Genomic DNA, 20,130 nt, shown 5'->3' with positions numbered 1-20,130 from the left:
TCCCCATATCGAACAACGATATTGGTGTTATCCGGCAGAGATCTCATTGATATCGAAAAGTCAGGGACATGGGATGTGGAGTTGAGCCATTGAAATACCTGCGGTTCCGCCGCCGACTCAGGGAAGCATGTTTGGTCTTTGGGTCTTGATCTCAAACTTGGACTTCATTCTTTTTGACTTTTGAGAAGCAAGTTGGCTCTTGAATGAGTCTGACGAGGTTGCCTCGTTGATTGAGAGTTTGCTGAAGCGACACATAAGCTCCGACTTACACGCTTCCGTACATACCTATTTACCATCACCAAGTGGCTTTCAATCCGCTTCCATTTCCCGTGATGGAACCCAAATCAGCCATCGACCACCACGACGCAACCGAGCAGACGGATGTCAAAGACGTACAAGACGGAACCTCCCAGGATGACGAGACCCTGGCGCCGACGCCCGCGCAAAACAGGCGCATCCTGTTGAAGACGGACCTCGTCGTCCTCCCCTGCGCCGTAATCAGCATGACCCTCGCGTTCCTTGACAAGGCAAGCCTCCCGAAAACCCTCTCCTCTCCTTTCTCCTCCCGTGAACTATCATTAACTAACCATGTCACCGAGATATAGAACGCCCTAGGCTTCGCCGCAATCTTTGGCCTTCGACAAGACGCGAACCTCAAGGGGCAGGAATACTCCTGGCTCGGCTCCGTCTTCTACTTTGGTTACCTGGCCATGGAACTCCCCGCCCTCTACCTCATCACCAAGCTCCCCATCGGAAAATTCATCGGCGCCTGTCTCGTCCTCTGGGGCGCCTGCATCTGCCTCATGTCCGCCTGCCACAACTTCGCCGGCCTCGCCGCCATCCGCGTCCTGCTCGGCATCTTCGAGGCCGCCTTGTTGCCATGCATGCTCGTCCTCAACGCGACGTGGTACCGCCGCGAAGAGCAGCCCCTGCGGACGGCACTGTGGCATAATACTTTCGCCGGCGTGTTTGGCGGTATCCTCTCATACGCCATCGGAAATATCAAGGGGAGCCTGTCGACGTGGAAGTACATCTTCATCATCTACGGCGCCGTCACCGTCCTCGTCGGCTTCGTGGTTCTCTTCGCGCTGCCCGACTCCCCTCAAAAGGCATGGTTCTTTGACGAGCGGGAGAAGCGACAAGTCGTCGCCCGCCTCGCCGAGAACCAGACGGGCGTCGACGTCAAGAAGAAATTCGACGCGCAGCAGATCCTCGAGGCCGTCAAGGACCCGAAATGCTGGTGCGTCTGGGCCTGCGCCATCGGCTACGCCGTCGCCAACGCGGGCATCACAAACTTCAACCCGCTCATCATCTCGGGCTACGGCTTCAGCCAGACCAAGACCGTCCTCATGGCCACGCCGCAGGCCGCGGTCGCCATGGTCGCCGGCGTCGTCCTCACCACGATATCCATGTTCGTGCAGAACCTGCGCTGCCTGTTCTGGATATTCTCCGCGCTCGTCGGGCTCGTCGGGGCGGTGATGGTGCACACGCTCGACATCAACCTGAACAGAAACGCCAGCCTGGCGTGCGTGTACATCATGGGCTTCTACAACGTCCCGTGGGTCTTTATGCTGAGCCTCAACTCGTCCAACACGGCGGGTGCTACGAAAAAGAGCTTCATGGGCGTCACGGTGGCCGTGTGCTACGCCGTCGGCAACATTGTCGGACCTCAGCTGTTCTTGTCGAGCCAGGCGCCGCGGTACCCGCTCGGCATCAGCGCCATGATGTTTGCTTTTGCGCTCATGGCCGCGTCCGGGCTCGTGTACTACCTGCTCTGCGTTGCGGAGAACAAGCGGCGCAATTCCAAGTTTGGGGTGCCGGAGGATAGGTTGCAGGCTGGTCTCGAGCAGGAGAGGGAGGATAAGACGGATGGGGAGAATAAGGACTTCCGGTATACCTACTAGTACTACGATCTTCTGCCGTGAAGCGAGAAGTAGTTATGGCCCTGGACGAGGGCCAATTCAACGTTCAATCCATTTTGATGAAGCTTCCGTGCAATCGCAGTTTGGCAACCAGGCACATGCTGTGCAGTGAATTGATTCAGGAGATGATGCTCTAGAAGAAAAATCAAACCGAGCTATAGTGTTAAACAGGTTGATCCTTTGGATGAGTTCTCCGCGACTCAAATTGTCCTCGTGATTGTTTCTAAAGTTGAATTGATGAGGTTAGAATCGGCTTAGAGACCCGGCGTTAGTTAGCTCTTTCCAACTCAAGAGGGAACCCGCACTTCAAGAACGAGACTTACTTGATCAAGGCTCTTGGGAAGTGTTGTCGCATTAGATAACCATGACTTGGTATTTCAGATTAGCGCGGAGTAACCAAAACCCTCAATACACATATACGAAGGCGCTGTATTGTGTAAATCAGTCATCGATAACTTTCTCGCCAAACATCGGTTAGCACAGGCAAACCACCGTCCATAAACATGGATTCGTCTAGTACTGACTTTATCTACATTGTTAGATAAAGTCAACGTAGAGACCGTAATTTACAGCCAAGATAAGGGAGAGAGAAAAAAGCTCACCGGTAATACATCAAATCGGTCCATAAATTCATGCGGTATTAAACCGTCGCGAGAGAAATAAAAGTCACAGGTTGGCTTCTGATTCGGCTACGGGGGAACAAAACAGTCCCTAGACGCCAGCACGGAGCAAACCATAACCTTGTCGATGGGCTGGCTGCTCGGTCATGGTCCCAAGACACAAGCACCCCTGTCCAAGGTTCGGTTTCTCTTATCGATAGGAATACACGTGGGGCGCGGGGAAAGGATGGAAAGCTCAGTAACGGCTTTCAGGGGGGTTTGGGGGAAGTCACCACTGCTAACTTGCCTTATCGGTACCGGCTTACATCGGCTCAGCCATGACGTCGCAACTTCGGCCGACGATAGACGGTCTTCCTCGGGATAGCTGCTGTCTCGGCATTCTCCCTCAGTCCCTTTGGCACTCTGGCCCTCTCAACTCCTTTCCCTTTCGTCTCTGAAGTTCTCGTGTCATTGAGCAAGGCCTTGTGATCATCTCCTTTCAATCAATTGACTTTCTTTAGAGCAAAGATCAAAGAAGGAAAAGCAGCAGAGATGAGGACCTCCAAGATACTTCGACGGGCACCCCTCGGCGGGCTGGCCCTCCCCCGAGCCGGAAGCGGTCTTCCAAAGACGAGATCAACACCGACAGCAGGAGCAGCGGCGGCAGCAGCAACATCTCAAACCAGACGAGCAGCAAGTAGCCTTTCCCAAAGGCCAAACGCGAATCACGTCTCCTTCCCCGGCGCCGTAAAGAGCGCCTTCACGAGCAGCCTCAAGTTCGAGACGCCGGGTGACTACCCCGCCGTGCCGACCTACCGCGTCGTGGACCAAAACGGCGCCATCGTTGACGACGCCTTCGTCCCGGACCTCGACGAGGCGCAGATCGTCAAGCTCTACAAGGACATGGTCTTCATCTCCGTCATGGACCTAATCATGTTCGACGCCCAGCGCCAGGGCAGGCTGAGCTTCTATATGGTCTCGGCGGGCGAAGAGGCGCTGAGCGTCGGCTCCGCGAGTGTGCTGACGCCCGAGGATGTCATCTTCTGCCAGTACCGCGAGCAGGGAGTATTTAAGCAGCGGGGCTTCACAACGGCGGATTTCATGAACCAGCTCTTTGCCAATTCGAAAGATCCCGGTAGGGGGAGGAACATGCCGGTGCACTATGGTAGCAAGGAGCTGAATATTGTAGGTTCCCATGACCGAGACGGCACCTCTGGAGGGCATTGGAGGGTGCATAGGCTAACACGTTGCTCGTACAGCATACCATCTCGTCGCCGTTGGCAACGCAGCTTCCGCAAGCTTCAGGAGCGGCATACGCTTTGAAGATGCAGCGGATGCAAGATCAGTCGATACCCCCGAGAGTCGTTGCAGCCTACTTTGGCGAGGGTGCGGCGAGTGAGGGAGACTTTCATGCCGCCCTCAACATCGCGGCTACAAGGTCATGTCCTGTAATCTTCATCTGCCGAAACAACGGCTATGCTATCTCCACGCCGACATTAGAACAGTACAGAGGTGACGGAATCGCCAGCCGTGGCCTGGGGTACGGCATCGACACCATTAGAGTAGATGGTAACGATATCTGGGCTGTTAGAGAGGCTACGAAGAGGGCCCGTGAAATGGCGCTCGAGAACGGGGGCCGCCCCGTCTTGATCGAGGCCATGACTTACAGGGTGAGCCACCACAGCACGTCGGATGACTCGTTTGCCTACCGTGCTAGAGTCGAGGTTGAGGACTGGAAGAGGCGGGACAACCCCATTACGCGTCTGCGCAAGTACATGGAGGCCAAAGGCATGTGGGATGAGGCCAAGGAAAAGGAGTGCAGAGACTCGACTAGAAGGGAGGTGCTGAAGGCGTTCAAAGAGGCCGAGATGGAGAAGAAGCCGCCAATCCGAGGCATGTTCGAAGACGTTTATGAGGAACTGACGCCGGATCTGAAGCAGCAAATGGCACAGCTACGTGAGCACCTAGACAAGTACCCGGATGAGTACGAGTTTGGTGAATTCGAGGGAGGCAAGGATAGCTTGAAGGCATAGACGAGCGGGTCCTGCATGATACCTACTTGGCTAGAGAAGAAGTGATTAATGCGGAATCTCCAGCGCTGTGGATGCGAGAAAAGCCTATATTGCATGTTATCGAAATTCCGTGAGGTGTTTTTGTTGACTCGTTTGACTCGGCTGCTTAGAAATTGGAGTATTGGTCGACCCTGATGGCGCAAGAAAAGGTAGGAATGCCGTCTCCCCACCCAACCTTGAATCAGCTCTGTCAGAATCTGGAGCGCACTGGGCAAGGTGTGGATGCGTAAACGGAAACATGGCTCCGTAATGATAAGCGGCTTTAATGCGATGGGAAACTGTTTTGGCTGTAAGTACCTTAGTGCAAGGTCAGCACCTGAGAGACTGGGGATAGACAGCGATGGTAGGGCGGGGTCGAGCTGCCAAACGTTGTCCCAGCACGGTCAGACACTACTACAGTGACGCTGTACGGACTGAGCATTTGAAGACAACACCTAGTAGGCTGGGATGGAATAGGGAGGCTTGTGACGGGTGACGGACGACGGCACGTCCATGAGCGGCGTTGGCGTTGGCGCCGTTCGAGGTTGGGACGGAGCCAGACGGTAGACGTGACAGGAGAGGGACCGTTCCATGGCATAGTTCTGCCCGTATTGATTAGTATCACAGGTAAGGTATCGAGAATGGCGAACGCAATACCTACGTCTGTATCCGCAGCATCATAAGCATGGGCCTTACCGCAGGGATTCCCCCCTCGTGGCTGCTCATGTTGAGTTGGCGGGCCCAATACTCCGTATCCCCCAGTGGCTACGTTTGGAGCAAAAAGTGGACTGGAACAGCGATATCAGAGCCGCTTGGAGCATGTGTGTGTTGTGCGTGGTGGTGGTGGTGGTGCGTGTGGCGTGCGGCGTGCGGCGTGGTGCTTGTTAAACTGTTAGCAGCAACGGGTGGTGCGTCTGTCCCGTTCGCCGGCCACGGCCCAGGGCATCCATCAGTCAGACCCGACACCTTCTTCCTCTCCCGTGCTGCTTTGGCGCTGCATAACCTCGTCTGGTTCCAAACCCCATCCATACATCTCCCCAACCTTCAACATCGCCATCGAATCTGTTCTCCTGCGACGACAACGACGACGACGACGATAACGATACGACGATAAGCGATTCAAAGGATAGATCAGGCCATCAATATCGATGACTTTCAACGCAACGAGATCGTCTTGTCTGATCCGTTGATTCGGACCAACCTCGCAACGCCATCGTATCTTTTGGCAATTTCCCGACGGCGCTGATAACATCAAGACACCACAACGCCTAATCGCCAGCAACCCTCGAGCTGTCCTGCCTCATGGCGTAATCCATGGCAGAACGAATCGCCTCTGCAAACCAGCGCTCCAGATCGGTAGTCGACCACGATCCCCCCGCGCGCCTCCCGTCTACGCCGACGACATCGTCTTCCGGTTCGGGCTCGTCCACCCTAGCTTCGACCTCGTCTTCCCAGCGGTAGGTGGTTGTCATTTCACCCGTATTTGTCGTGTTTCGTTTCGAACCCCAATACATTGTTTTATGCTCTGCGGAGACAAAAGAGAGAGTCGAAAGAGGCAGAGCGTGCGTGTGTGTGGTTCGTGTGTATGAGAGCGAGACACAGAGACTCGAGAGTGAAGAGGAACGAGAACAAGAGGAAGAAGAGGACATACAAGAGAAGAGAAAGCAGCAAGAATCAACGTCGGGTGACAGGTACGCAGAATATTCCTGTGAGAGAGAGCAAGAGAAGGAGCAGAGGCAGGAGCAGCAGGAACAACGTCCAGGTACCGTGGGGTAGTTGCCGGCGACAGCCAACTCGTCTCGTGCCTGCCTGCCTGCCGCCTTCTCTCGGTCTGGTCTACCTACTTCTGCCTCGCTGCTGCTTCTTTCACCTTCATCTCCTTCGCTTGTCTCTCTTGGTCCTCGAAGTACAAAAAAGGCACGAAAAAGGGCACTTTTTCGACTTCAGGATCCGCCTCACCTTCGTTCTCCTCCTCTTCCTCTGCCTGAAGCTACCTCACCTTTGGTACCCGAACGGCGGGATCTCGAACTTAAGCGGGTCTGGTCACTATACCTACCGCCCTACCTCACTACACCGCAACCGCACCGTACACACCCTGCCAGGCACCACCGCACCGTACCTCTAGAGCACCTCAGAAAAAAAAAAGGCAGAGAGACGCCTGCTTTCCAACCATTGAAACACGGCTGCATCGCACCGCTCCTTCATCCTCTCTTCATCGAGTCTTGATTATCGTCTCCTCGACACTTCTTCTTCCCCGACCCGATACCTTTTTTCTCCTTCACTTCCTTTCTCTCGTCCCTCTCGCTTGGTCAGCTTCGAGCCAGTGCTAGCAGACCCCTCCCTCCACCACCCCAGCAATTCATTGCATGCTTTACCTCTCTCGTTGTGTCTAGTACACTGTACATCCACATCCACTACACCGTCACACACCACACACACCACACACACATCTAACGTTCGTTGCGGACACACACGAGGCCACCGACATCTTGGCCTCGGCACATTTGACTTGATCCTTACCTTCGTTTTCTCGCCTTCCGTTCTTCGGTCGGCATGCCTCCTAAGAACCAGTCACTCATGTCTCCCAGAATTACCAGATCTTCTGCCCGGCAAGCGGCGAGTCTCGCGGCTTCATCGACACAACCCGCTGCAAGCGCCGATCCCGCAGCGGCCGCCCCTGCACCACCGAGCTCCAGTCCTCCAAACCCTCCCACCTCAGCCTCGCGGAAACGAAAGGCTTCAACACAAGCTACCAGCCCTACTCCTGGACCACAGCAGTCTGCATCAGCTTCCTCCAGGCGATCAAAGCGTCAAAAGGTAGCCGAAGCTGTTCCACCGCCTCAGCTCCCTACTCAACCGACTGTCCCGCCTCGCTCCAAGAGAAAGGGCAAATCTACCGTCGCCATGTCGAGCCCAGAGTAAGGAGTCCCATGAGCCGGAGCTGTACTTTCTTCAAAGCTGACTGTGCTTGTTAGCATTTCCGCCGATCCTGCGAACGCATCAGAGAACACCGCACCCTCGGCATCTTCAAGCCGCAAATCCAGTAGCAGCCGAAGCAAGAGGACTGCCACCGGCACCCTAGGTAACCCCCAGTTGCCTCTAGTTTGACACTCTGAAGCATGATACTGATTCGGCATAAGCAGATCCTTCCGCCAACACATCCAGCTCCTCCCGCAAGACGAAACGGAATGCCGCAAACAATGCGGATCCCGACACCGCAATGACGGGCACAGATGATACTGAAAAGGAGTCTCTTCCTCTCCCGCCCCCACCGCCTCCTCCCGAACATCAAGACGACGATGATAGTGACGAAAACGATGACGACGACGAGGGTCAGCGATACGATGACGACGTAGACGATGATCCCTTTGGGGGATTCGGAGGTCCTGGAGGTCCCGGTGGCTTGTCAAGTACCTTGCGGGCCTTGACAGGCATGATGACGGGTATTTCGTCCCGCCTGCGAGATCTTCTCAACAGCCTGCGTCAAAAAGATGACCCATCAGTGCAGCTGATCGCCCTGCAAGAGCTGTCTGAAATCTTGTTGGTTTCCAACGAGGATAACTTGTCAGGTCACTTTTCACCTGATGCCTTCGTCAAGGAATTGGTGACTCTGATGCAACCCAACGAGATTACGGGCGAAGAGAATCCCGAACTCATGCTGCTCGCCTGCCGTTGCCTGGCAAATTTGATGGAGGCATTGCCCGCCAGCGTGGCCAACGTTGTTTACGGAGGGGCTGTCCCTGTGCTCTGCCAAAAGCTGCTCGAGATTTCCTTCATCGACCTTGCAGAGCAAGCCCTGAGCACCCTCGAAAAGATCTCTGCAGAGTATCCGTCCAGCATTGTCCGAGAAGGTGGCTTGACCGCCTGCTTATCTTACTTGGATTTCTTCGCAACAAGCACACAAAGAACAGCCGTCACTACCGCTGCAAATTGCTGTCGAAACATTCCTGAGGATTCCTTCCCGGTCATTCGAGATGTCATGCCCACACTTCTCAATGTCTTGGGCAGCAGCGACCAGCGAGTGGTCGAAAAGGCTTCGATCTGTGTCTCTGGCATTGTGGAGAGCTTCAAGTACCAGTCTGCAAAGCTGGAAGAACTCGTCAGTGTCGACCTGTTGAAGGCTGTGTTGAGGCTGCTTGTGCCTGGCACCACTAATCTCATTGGCGCTGATATCCACACGCAATTCCTGCGAGTGCTGGCCTTTACGGCTCGTGCTAGCCCTCAACTTTCGGCGGACTTGTTCAAGCTCAACATCGTGGAGACACTGTATCAAATCCTTACCGGTGTTTCTCCGCCCAGCGGTACAGAAGACGTTGCCTCCAAGTTGGACAGTGTTGTCATCATGCAGGCCTTAATCCATCGACCAAAGGAGCAGATTATCGAGACGCTCAATGTCATTTGCGAGCTGCTACCTAGCCTGCCTCGCAACGCTGACCCTTCATATGGCGACTTCGTGGAGATGAACGCGACAGAACCCATCACTCCTTCTTCCACGGCAGCTGGGAAGACGCGCAAGTCACCAAACGATAAGAGAATCGAACTGCTCGACAGCTGCAAGTCCGAAGTTCGCCGCTTTGCTCTTATTCTTTTCCCGACCTTGACCGACGCTTTTTCGAGTACGGTCAACCTCAACGTTCGTCAAAAGGTTCTCACAGCCCAGCTAAAGATGCTTTCAAACCTCGACGAGGAGATTCTTAGCGAAGCGCTAAAGACAGTATCCTATGCTTCCTTCCTGGCTTCGATCCTATCTCAACAGGACCATCCCTCACTGGTTATGCTGGCACTTCAAGCCACAGAACTCCTTCTCAGTCGCTTGGAAGATGTTTACCGGTATCAGCTCTACCGTGAAGGTGTCATTTCGGAAATCACCAAACTGGCCATCGAGGAGCACACGCCGCCCCCAGCGCCAGAGCCGGCCGACTCACAGGAGTCCCACAACACAGAGCAGCAGGCCGCAGCAGATTCTGGTGATCAATCTTCAGACAATGAAGAGTCTGAAGACGATGAAGAACACGAAGAGTCGGATGACGAGGAAAATGAAGAGGACAATGAGAACGAGCCTCATCCAGACGACATTTCTGGGTCGCCGGTTAGCTCACGCGGCTCAACAATGTCGCTCGACGGGCCGCCTCAACACTTTCTGTCAGACGTTCCATCGATGCGAAGCAGGATTCGCGAGGTGGCTAAGAAGTTCTTGGAGAGTCACGAGACCGAGAAGCACGGCAAGGCCATGAAGAAGAAGGCGACTGGGATTCTCACCAATCTTTCAGATCTTGCTGGAGAGATTGAAGCCTTCTACCTCAACAGATCGGCAGGTAATCTTTCGCCTGAAAACGGCATAGAGTTGTTCAAGAAGCTGGCCTCGTCCTTCGACGCCGACGTCCTCGAAAGTGTCACCAGCGCAGAGCTTCTGGCTTCTGGACTCGTAAGAGTGCTTTTGGAAGTGTTCAGCAATCCCGATGAGGGTTTAGCCCGCACTGCCCAGGCGGACTTCTTGCAGGTCTTCATGGGCTACAGCGTCAAGTCCAAGCCCAAGACCGCCACTGCTGATTCACCTGCAACTCCCTTCAGTGTCATGGTTCACAAACTTCAAGATTTGCTTAGTAGATCTGAGCATTTCGAGGTCATCACTGTCCACCAAAATACCTTTGATGGCAATCGCAGTAGTGCTGCGTCCATGCTCGCGAAGCAGATTCGGCTCAGACTTGTGGCTGATGACGAGTCTATACCCAAGTCCTATAGAAACATAATGGTTTCAATTCACGCCATCGCGACTTTCAAGTCTCTCGATGACTACCTGAGACCCAGAATCAGTCTTTCGGAACGGCCACGTGGCTCCTCAAGGCGGGCCGACAACCTCTCGAGGGCCCTCGCGTCGTTGGCAGGCTCTGCTGGTTTGCCACTCAGTCATGCGGCAGCTAGACTTACGGAGCGCGCATCGGCAGCGTCTGGGTCAAGTCCGATCCCACCACCGCCCAGCGTGCCTACGCCCAGCGGCTCGCGTTCTCTCCGCAAGACGAAGTCGAAGTCAACACCTCAGTCGGAGAGTGCGGCCACTCCCGATACTTCTTCCAGCACCAGAGACAAGGGCGTTTTGAGGAGATCTACCCGTCGTAGCGCGGCGTCGGCCGCAGATAGCCCAGCGCCGTCCAGACCACCTCCTGAAGAAGACGACCTGGAGAATGCCCTCGAGTGTGCAGACGAGAAGCATCTGTCCGACGACGAAGAGATTGGCGGAAGCAGTGCATTGGATGCTATTGTAGGTGACTTGGATGAGGATATGAGCGAATCTCCCGGCCCCGAGCCTGGCGCTGTCAACATGGAAATCGCTGCGGGTGGAAAGGTCACCGCGCGGAAGGATGACGGGACCAGAGTGCCCACGCCATCGCAGAATTCTCTGCCTACTCGTTCTAGTGCTCTTCCGCCCCCTCCTGCGGCACAAAGCACTCCCACGCCGGCAGCCTCATCGAGGCCGATGTCTTACGCCGCAGCCATTCAAGCGGTGCCACAGGACTGGCATATCCAGTTCACTCTCGACAACAAGGTGATTACGAGCGAGACTACAATTTACCGTGCCGTCCACACCTCGGCCGCCAACTCTGATGAGCACTTTAGCCGAAGTGTCTGGTCTGCAGTGCACCCGATCAAGTTCCGACGTGCCCCTGGTCCGCCCCCCGCGGAAACCCTTTCGTTCAGTTCCAATGCTCAGGCCACTACAGAGGAGAATGGCGAAGGAAACGTTCCGGCATCTCTCGCCAAGCACCCTTCGACAGCCTCTATCCTTCGCCTCCTCAACATCCTTCACGACTTGAACGCCAATATCGAAGATGTCATGGTTGAGAACAGCGAAAAAGATGCTGTTCGTCTGAATGTCGAGCCCCTATCACAGTTCGTCAACACCAAATTGACGGCGAAGCTCAATAGACAGCTTGAAGAGCCTTTGATCGTCGCGAGCAATTGCCTCCCAAGTTGGGTAGAAGACCTTGCACGACTGTACCCTTTCCTCTTCCCCTTTGAGACCAGGCACTTGTTCTTGCAGTCGACCTCATTTGGTTATGCTCGCTCGATGACTCGCTGGCAGAACGCACACTCTGCGGACGACTCGCGTCGCGACCGCCGCGACGACAGACCATTCTTGGGTCGTTTGCAGCGCCAGAAGGTTCGCATTTCCAGATCGAAGATCTTGGAGTCGGCCTTGAAAGTAATGGAGCTGTACGGCGCGTCTCAGAGCATTCTCGAGGTTGAATACTTTGAGGAAGTCGGAACCGGCTTGGGTCCGACACTTGAGTTCTACTCGACGGTGTCGAGAGAGTTCTCCAAGAAAAAGCTCAAGCTATGGAGAGAGATGGATTCGAACGACTCGGAAGAGTACATCTCTGGAGCGAGTGGACTTTTCCCTCGGCCGCTCAGCGACGATGAAGCCATTGCGCCCAACGGGGAACGTATCCTGCAACTGTTCAAAACCCTCGGCAAGTTTGTTGCTCGCTCAATGATCGATTCTCGCATCATTGATCTGAACTTCAACCCCACCTTCTTCCGCATTGGAGATGGTTCATCGGCACCTGGCGTGAAGCCATCACTCGGCGCAGTTAAGGTCGTCGATCCCGGCTTGGCCAGGTCTCTGAAGACCATTAAGAAGTTCGCCGTGGCCAAGAAGGAAATTGACGAAGACCCTTCACGAACGCCTGCTCAAAAGGTTACCGATACAGAGGATATTGTTATTGACGGTGTCAAGTTGGACGACCTGTGCCTGGATTTCACACTTCCTGGTTTTCCAGAGATCGAGCTGATCCCCAACGGTGGACAAATTCGGGTCACCATTGACAACGTGGACTCGTACCTGGAGCGTGTCATTGACATGACCCTGGGCACTGGTGTTCGCCGCCAGGTAGACGCTTTCCGCACCGGTTTCTCTCAGGTCTTCCCCTACTCTGCGTTAAGCGCATTCACTCCCGACGAGCTGGTAACTTTGTTTGGCCGGGTTGACGAGGACTGGTCTCTCGAAAGTAAGTGCTTCCTCGCATGTCCGGCTAATGATATACTGACATCCTCGCTAGCACTCATGGATTCGATCAAGGCGGACCACGGCTACAACATGGACAGCAAGACCGTCAAGAACTTGTTGCAGACGATGAGCGAGCTATCGGCTCCTGAGCGCCGCGATTTCCTGCAATTCACCACGGGCAGCCCCAAGCTCCCCATAGGAGGTACGTCTCTCTCTCTCTCTCTCTCGTTCATCGACTTGTCCCAAGTAGCCAAGACTAACCTAAACAACAGGATTCAAGAGCTTGACGCCCATGTTCACGGTCGTCTGCAAGCCAAGTGAACATCCCTACACGTCTGACGATTATCTCCCCAGTGTCATGACGTGTGTGAACTACCTCAAACTACCCGACTACACCAACATCGAAGCCATGCGCAAACAGCTCTCTACTGCCATCAAGGAAGGCCAGGGAGCTTTCCACCTGTCATAGACGCTGTCTCTGTCACCGACTCAGCGAATTCCAGGAAACCCAAAACAGAAAAAAACAGATAGCGAACCAGATGGCCGAGTTGGCCATCTCAGCGAATGTCGCCACCTTTACATGACTGTGGTATGAAATACGTGAACAAGCATTGCACATCGGGCGATGGTATTCTTTCAACAATAAAGATTTTATGGATGGAAACGGTCTGGGTCAGGGAACACCAGTTTTGGGTGAGGTGGATTGAAGGGCGAGGGTAACAACACACATCGAAGCGAAGCCCCTCCACCCGACTTTGCATGGCAGGTTCGTTAGGCGTCAGACGTGCTTTTCGGCTTGCCTTCCTGCTATGGCCTCGAGGCATTTCTCTCTTGTTTCGGTACTGTTTCTAGGGTCCATGACCAGACCCGTCTAAAGCCTGCTGGTTTGTGACGTGCCAAGGGGATCCCGTTGATAGAATGGTCAAAATTGATTTGTGACAACATTGTCGTGCCTCCTGTGTCAGTGAAACGTGATCATGTCGTTCCCGCCGTGCGTTGCACAGGCTATCAACTTGCTCGACACGAGGAATTAAGAGGTGTTCATCAGAGAATGAGGTTACACGGCGTAAAGGTCTCTCATTTCATCACAGGAATCTAATGTCCCCTCTCCTATTTACGCGCAATACAAAGGCTTTGTTGTCCATACCCATCCATGGATACCGAAGATCCCTCCCTCTCGGAGCAAGTGGCCTTCAAAAAACGTCGCCTCCAAAGATATCCCTTGCCCTTCTGCCGCCTATAGAAACAACATGACAAAAAAACAACATGTTCACCCTCCCCACCACCACCATTATCCTCCCCTTCTCTCTGGTCCCCAAATTTTCTCATCTTCTCTTGCTCGTAGAAAGGTATCTTGAGAAGGGAAAATAGAAGCCAGAGTAAGCAGTTGCGGGTACACTTGACACAAACCCGGTCGTCCTTCCGCAATGCAATGCTTCCCTCAGTCGTGTCAGGAAGCAACCTAAACAGAACGGGGGGGGTTCTTGGGAGAAAAAAGTCAATTCGACAAAAGTTGATGCTGCGATTGGCTTGCTTTCTTATGGCAGCATCATCGGCATCAAATCAATAGGTCCCAGCTCTCAGGCCAAGCAGCATATGCCTCTAGCGGAAGCCAGACTTAACCTCGGCGCGGGGCCACTCGAAGAGGACGTCTCCGCTGTAGACGTCGGCGGTGATGCGGCTAATGCGCAGCTCCACTTCGCCGTAGAAGCGTTCGCACTCGCGGAGCACCTTGATCACAAGCTTCTGGCTGAGAGCAGGGTCGTCCGCGTCGCCAAAGTGCTTCTCGACCCGCTTGCGCAATGTCTCGATACCCTTGCGGACCTCGCGCGAGTCGTACGTTGCCAAGACCTTGTGGAAGGTGGACTTGGAATTGGATGGCTGCGAAGCAATGCTCGAGCCGGGCTTGCCCGACTGCAGTTGGCCCTCGATGTTCTCGACGTACTCGAGAAGCTTGCCGAGGGGGCGGCGCATCACAGCGTTCAGGTACAGGTTCATGTGCTCATTCATCTCGCCTGTCGCAGCCTCACGCCAGTCTTCGAGGACATTGAGGCTGTGCGTGTTGATCTCCTCGAGGAAGTGGTTCATGTTTTCGATGAGCAGAATGTGGAAGTTGAGAGCCTCCTTGTCTTCTGGATCCGCACCTGCCGCACCGACGCTGACTGCGGGGTTCTCGCGGGCAATGATCTTGAGGGAGTCGAACATGGACTTGAGGATGCGATCGTACTCGCGGTCAACCGTCTTGCGCACGGCTAGGTTAGGGTCGATACCCGAGAGAATATTTTCCACGGCGTTGGAGAACTGAGGGAAGACACGGATGAACGAAATAACGCCCTTGCGCTTATTAATCTTGACCTTAGTCTCCTCGATGGCGCGGATCTGCTCGTCGACGAATTTCTTAAATCGGGACTCCAAGATCCCGTGGAGTTTCTGGAGAAGAGCGTTGAGGAAGTCTTGATTGGATTGTTGGATATCCAACAGGTTCCGCTCGAGAACGGCCAAGACACCAGCACCTTGTCTGGAGCATCTGGTCAGTATGTTATGACGATGAAATGGAGTTGCAGTCAACTTACAAAGGATCGGCTTGGACAACCCATTCAATGAGCTTGGCAATCTCTGTCTCGAGGAAGATGAAAATCACCTCCATACCCTTAGTAACACGTCGAGCAAGATCGCGGTCAGGCTCCATCAAACGATGGCGACGCAAGTCGCCGCCTCTCCGATCTGTCGGCCTGCTGGCTGCGACCAGGTCCGGGAAGTCCGATTGCTCCAGTGTGGTGGCGTGGAAGAAGTCGATGATGAAGTTCTGCTCCATCTCAACTAACGGCAGAAGGTCGTCCAGTACCTGCCCAAATACCTCGTAAGGAAGGCTTCGGTTCTCGCCCGACTCTTTCAGGTTAGTCCTGCTGCTGGTATCGATGGGCGAACGCAGACTCTTGGCCAATGTTTGACTCCGCTTGACGGTAAGCTTCCTGACAGTGGTCGCTCTGCCTTCCTGTTGCTTTTCGACTTCAAATGTAAACAGGAGCTCGGATGTCTCGTCAGCGGTCATCTTGCGCGCATTGCGCTTCCACGCTTCCAAGACCTGGCGGAATTCGTTCTTATAAACCGGGTGGCTCTTGTCTTGGTAGACCTGGATCATGCGATCCCAGTTGGCGGGGTCGACGTCCTTGGCGTATTTGATCAAGGGACTGTACTTCCACAACATGTCCCGACCGGTGTCGTGGTGGCGAGAATCCACCTTTCTTGAAAGAGCTTCGCGAAGCGCTCTGTTGACTTCGTTGTAGGCCACATCGAACTGTTGGGCCATGTAGCCGACCAACCGTCGCGAGAAGACAGCGCTTTCTTGTCGGTACATCTCCTTCTTCTCCTGAACGATTCTCATCTTGCCATAGTCGGTGTTCTCGAGACCCACGGCTTGATCAACTTCTCCGCCGATATCTTCGCTCTTTCGTGGTTCGCCCCCTAGTAATGTGGGATCAATCTTGATCATGGCCTTGTAGAGAGTGACTAAAGACATTTCGATGTCCTCAAGGCCGTTCAGATCTTCCAGTGGCGCCGCTCTCAAGGCGTTCAGATCAGCAGAAGTAATAGTAGTTGTCTCAAGAAGAGACTCGAGCTCCTTCTTGAGCAGCTTCTGGTTAGCAGTTTGCACCTGAAGACCCTGGCCTTGGGCTTCAATGTATGCAATATCATCAGAAAGAGTCTATTTCTAGTCAGCAACAGTTTCGGAAAGTTTACGAAGCAACCTACCGAAAGTTCAACGCTGTACAGCGTCAGAAGATTCTCCATTTCTTCACACTCAGCGACTGCCAGATCGATGCCGCGTTTGATAGCCTCGACACGATCATCCTCTTCCTGGAACCGGGCTAGCCAGCCGCCGGCTTGGGCTTTGTTGAGCTCTCGCTCAAGGTCTGTCCTCATCTCGTCCACGTTACGAGATCTCATCTGCTCGCCAGGAACCCAGCCAAAGTAGTCAAGCCACTTTGTGAATTCGCCGCTCTTGTTATCCAAGACTGTGGGGTCAATACCAAGAGATGCAAGATACTTGGCGTCATTACCGGCAACTATCGACTTGCTGTTCTCCTCCTTGGTTACGGATTCCTCTGGCTTCTTCACGCTAATAACTTCCTGAATCGAGGGCTGCAAGCTTGATGGTCGACTAGAATTAGGCACAGTGACCTTGACCTCAGGCACACCAGATGTGCGCTTGGGAGGCTCCGCAGGTGCAGCAGTCTCTTCGACTGCAGGTTCTGGGGATGTGACTTTGGGGCCGTCAGAGGAGGCAGGCCGTGGCGGAGGTTGGAAAACTGTTGTGATTCCTTCGGCAGGTTCAGTGCTCTTTGTGGCAAGCTGTCGAAGTCTTTCACCAGCACCACCAGGCCGAGGCTTGAAAGCTGAGGCAGCGGAGGCAGCCTTCCAGAGCACACCAGCAAGGTCATTCTTGGATTTCTTTGCTTTAATCATCGGTCCTAAACCTGGCCGACTCTCATCTTCTTGTTCCACGGGAGCCTCAGGCTCAGGGGTAGGCTCAACAGCCGGAGGCTCCTCGGGTATGATTTCCTCAACCGCAGCTACAGGCGCTGGTGGAGGGGCTGGAGGCGGACTCTGCACGATGGGAGAGACTGGGGCAGGGGGAACAGGGGGAACAGGGATTTCAGGCGGCGGAGAGACAATGGGAGGAGGTTGTCTTGTGGGTGTTGCCCCATTTCTTGTTGGGGTTCTGAGTGCGAGAGGAACATCTGGTGCACCCGGGTCTCCAGGCGTAAGGGGTGTAACTGGTCGGTTGTCCCTGTAAGAACCTCCATCTGACCTCTGTGAAAGAGAGTTCTTCCTGGCTGTACTCCTCGGGGGAGGGGCAACTTGATCTCGTCGCATCCCCGGGCTCACCAAGGGCGCAGGAACCAGGTCTCTGTCGTTGAAGCCCTGTCCCTGGGGCCTTGCCGGGTCCATCGGTGGCCTCTTCCTCTCTGGCGGTCTGCCTTCTTCGGAGATTGGCGGAGGTGGTCCTAGTCCAGGCTCTTGACCTGGCTCACCGAACCTACCAAAGGCCCCTTGCCCAGGCATGCCATTCCGTGAGCGCGGCGGCATGCTTCCCGTATCGTCGCTCCTGCCTCCCAGGGAAGGCGAGAAAGATTCTTGGCTCTTGTTCCCGAATCTTCGCAGCGTAGGGGGTTCCTGCGAGAACGAAGATGCCATGCTTCCCGCTGGTGAGTTATTCGCCATTCCATTGAGAGGTGGTGGTCGGCGAGGGCCTGGGGGGCCAGGCGAGGGAGTGCCATAGTTGGAGGGCGCATTCGGAGCGCCGAGGCTGGTCTGACTAGAAGCAGCATCGGGCATTGCGGGAGGTCGGAAGGCAGCCTGTGCGGGAGGGGGTGGTCGTCGTTCGTTTCTCAGGATTTGGGCCATCTCGGCCTGGTCGAAGCCCGATAGCTCAGGGACCTTGCCTCCCGTGTATTTGCCATAGATCTTAACCAGGCTGGCAATGAAGAACTTCTTTTCCTTATCCGATTGCGCATTCCAAAAGTAAGGCTTTCCGATGGTGACGATGAAGCCAGTATCACCAGCCCATTCGCGGAAGGTCGGGTTAGCCGGCGGCCCCGTGAAGGACTCGATGGCAGAGAGGTCGTCGAGGTTCCATGTCTTTCCAATTGAGAAGGAGCCGTTGGCGTTCTCTTTCGTTTTGTGCATACGCACTCGGCCACTCTTTCGCACTGCAACGACGATTACGCGGGGTTTCTGTGATTCGGGTGTTCGTGCTTGAGGCGGTGGAGGAGAGGTCGGATGGGAGGAGTACTCGGTGATTCGAATGTGGGTGATGTATGTCTCGAGCACTATCGACGGAAGCAAGGGTCAGTACCATACGCATATGAAGCAGACTTTTTGAGTGAGAAATTCTAGCGAAATCGGGGTTCGACGCACACGATCCGTCTACATCCTTCTTGATGAAGCAGCTCTCGATGATGCGCCGCTTCTCATCCTCGAATCGTTGGGCCCTGTTGTCCATGGCTGCTCGGTAGGGCGGTCCCGTCGCAGTGGAATGGAGCAATCATGAGGGTGTTCGCAATGCAATGGGAGGAACCATTTACATGGTCGTCGCGCAATCGGAATCGGGAGGGCGGCGTGGCGGTGCGATGGGGGGACAATACGCTCGGAAGGGAGTTGAATGAGGTTGAGGTGGGATTTCGAGGTCGTGTCGTGATGCAAGCCAGAAGGGGAACGGGTGGACGTGTGCTGGAGTCTGTCTGTCCTTGGGGGTAGCTTGCTGCCAGGGCAGCCTTTGGTCCCGCTGGTTGATGGGGTGGAAAGTATTTCGACCGTCGAGTCTGGGGCTCCTGTTAGCGCCAGTCCCGAGCTAAGTCTGATAGCGCCGCCACTTCGCCATCAGTGTGGCTGGTGAAGACGTTCCTGTTACTTGAATCTTTCTTTTTCACGTTCAAAATGTATGATTTATTTTTCCATCATTTTTCTTCAGTAGCAATCGTCAAGTCTGGTCATTCACAGAATTCAATGTCTAATGCCTCTACCATCTCGGTCCCGCATCGACTCCACGGTACATTGGTGGTACCTGCCCAAATGCCTGTCTATCTGCTACCTGACGGGAACTTGCAGCGACATACTTCCCTGGACTAGGTACGCAATCGGGTGCGCTGAAAGATTGATTTGGGAGGGATGAGGTGGCTCCTTCCTCGCAATGCCACAACGCTAATTATCTGCAAGTACCTAAGTATCCGTAAGGTGGTGGAATGTCCCGCCACCGATTGACTTCTGATGTCCCGCAATCGCCTGGCTCGTTCGCAGCTCGCCCTGCAACTCAGTCCCCTTTTTCAGCAATCCTCTTCTTGCGAAGGTTACCGTGCAGATAACCGCCTTCTTTAACGATATTTCAACCTCACATGAACAATTCATGCTTGTAAGAAGAGACACACGCCCGCATATTCCCGTTGCTTGTTTTCCGTCTATGCACCGAACCGATATCAGACGCATCATCCGGCAAGGTTGCCGTCAGAGAGCTCGGGCGCCCGTCATGCCTCCCACCAGTCCATGTTTCAAGCTGCCCTGCCCATGAATGAGATAGCCCCCTCGATACGCCCATCACTGCAACATCCGGGGTTCCGATGCCGTCTCTGTCTCTTGTTCTTTCTGCCGACGCCCTCGGGCACTTCTGACAGTGAACCTTGTACTTCTTGGGCAGCTATATCGCCAAAGTCAAAAGGCTTACTCACCCGACTCTTGCTCAACTCGCTGCGCACTATTCAGTGTTTGGATATCATCATCAGATGGCCAGTGAAGCTCTCATGACCAACCACTCTACTTTGGGGGTGAACCGTGCATCCGACTTCAGATGGTCGACTTCAAAGTCCAGCTATCAACGTCAAGTGAAGCAGCAACAGAGGTATCATCGATTCACCTCACACGATGAGCCTCACAGACTCTGAGGCAACCCATGTCAAAAAACGCTACTTCATTTTCCCTTCGAAATCAACCACAGTTGGCTGGTGAATGAGACGGTCGCATATCGCCTCAATCTGTTCCTGTCTCATAAAACCAAT

The 20,130-nt window shown here is 54.4% G+C and overlaps 6 protein-coding genes across 6 annotated transcripts; 3 read left to right on the top strand and 3 right to left on the bottom strand.

Moving 5' to 3' along the window:
• Positions 1 to 332: 332 nt before the first annotated feature.
• Positions 333 to 1,904, top strand: CCOS01_10617 (major facilitator superfamily transporter; the record flags this gene model as incomplete). Its single annotated transcript, XM_060458771.1, has 2 exons — positions 333 to 494; positions 606 to 1,904. The coding sequence occupies 2 exons, from the start codon at positions 333 to 335 to the stop codon at positions 1,902 to 1,904; spliced, it is 1,461 nt and encodes a 486-aa protein (XP_060310573.1).
• A 1,169-nt stretch (positions 1,905 to 3,073) lies between these two features.
• CCOS01_10616 (dehydrogenase E1 component) lies at positions 3,074 to 4,554 on the top strand (the record flags this gene model as incomplete). Its single annotated transcript, XM_060458770.1, has 2 exons — positions 3,074 to 3,706; positions 3,781 to 4,554. The coding sequence occupies 2 exons, from the start codon at positions 3,074 to 3,076 to the stop codon at positions 4,552 to 4,554; spliced, it is 1,407 nt and encodes a 468-aa protein (XP_060310572.1).
• A 337-nt stretch (positions 4,555 to 4,891) lies between these two features.
• CCOS01_10615 (uncharacterized protein) lies at positions 4,892 to 5,298 on the bottom strand (the record flags this gene model as incomplete). The annotated part of the gene is made up of 2 exons (XM_060458769.1): positions 4,892 to 5,194; positions 5,269 to 5,298. The coding sequence occupies 2 exons, from the start codon at positions 5,296 to 5,298 to the stop codon at positions 4,892 to 4,894; spliced, it is 333 nt and encodes a 110-aa protein (XP_060310571.1).
• Positions 5,299 to 5,840: 542 nt separating this feature from the next.
• CCOS01_10614 (uncharacterized protein) lies at positions 5,841 to 6,086 on the bottom strand (the record flags this gene model as incomplete). Its single annotated transcript, XM_060458768.1, has 1 exon — positions 5,841 to 6,086. The coding sequence occupies one exon, from the start codon at positions 6,084 to 6,086 to the stop codon at positions 5,841 to 5,843; it is 246 nt and encodes an 81-aa protein (XP_060310570.1).
• Positions 6,087 to 7,125: 1,039 nt separating this feature from the next.
• On the top strand, positions 7,126 to 13,046 carry CCOS01_10613 (HECT-domain-containing protein; the record flags this gene model as incomplete). The annotated part of the gene is made up of 5 exons (XM_060458767.1): positions 7,126 to 7,490; positions 7,548 to 7,654; positions 7,716 to 12,578; positions 12,630 to 12,779; positions 12,850 to 13,046. 5 exons carry the CDS (start codon positions 7,126 to 7,128, stop codon positions 13,044 to 13,046), a joined length of 5,682 nt encoding a protein of 1,893 aa, XP_060310569.1.
• Positions 13,047 to 14,179: 1,133 nt separating this feature from the next.
• Positions 14,180 to 18,584, bottom strand: CCOS01_10612 (exocyst complex component Sec3; the record flags this gene model as incomplete). Its single annotated transcript, XM_060458766.1, has 4 exons — positions 14,180 to 15,095; positions 15,151 to 16,283; positions 16,331 to 18,411; positions 18,500 to 18,584. 4 exons carry the CDS (start codon positions 18,582 to 18,584, stop codon positions 14,180 to 14,182), a joined length of 4,215 nt encoding a protein of 1,404 aa, XP_060310568.1.
• Between the last annotated feature and the right edge of the window lie 1,546 nt (positions 18,585 to 20,130).

The sequence above is a fragment of the Colletotrichum costaricense genome, assembly GCF_030867565.1.
Source record: "Colletotrichum costaricense strain IMI 309622 chromosome Unknown Scaffold_11.1, whole genome shotgun sequence".
NCBI classification, from domain to species: Eukaryota; Fungi; Ascomycota; class Sordariomycetes; order Glomerellales; family Glomerellaceae; genus Colletotrichum; species Colletotrichum costaricense.
Note: the sequence above shows the minus strand (reverse complement) of the source record. Positions and strands in the feature narration are given on the sequence as shown.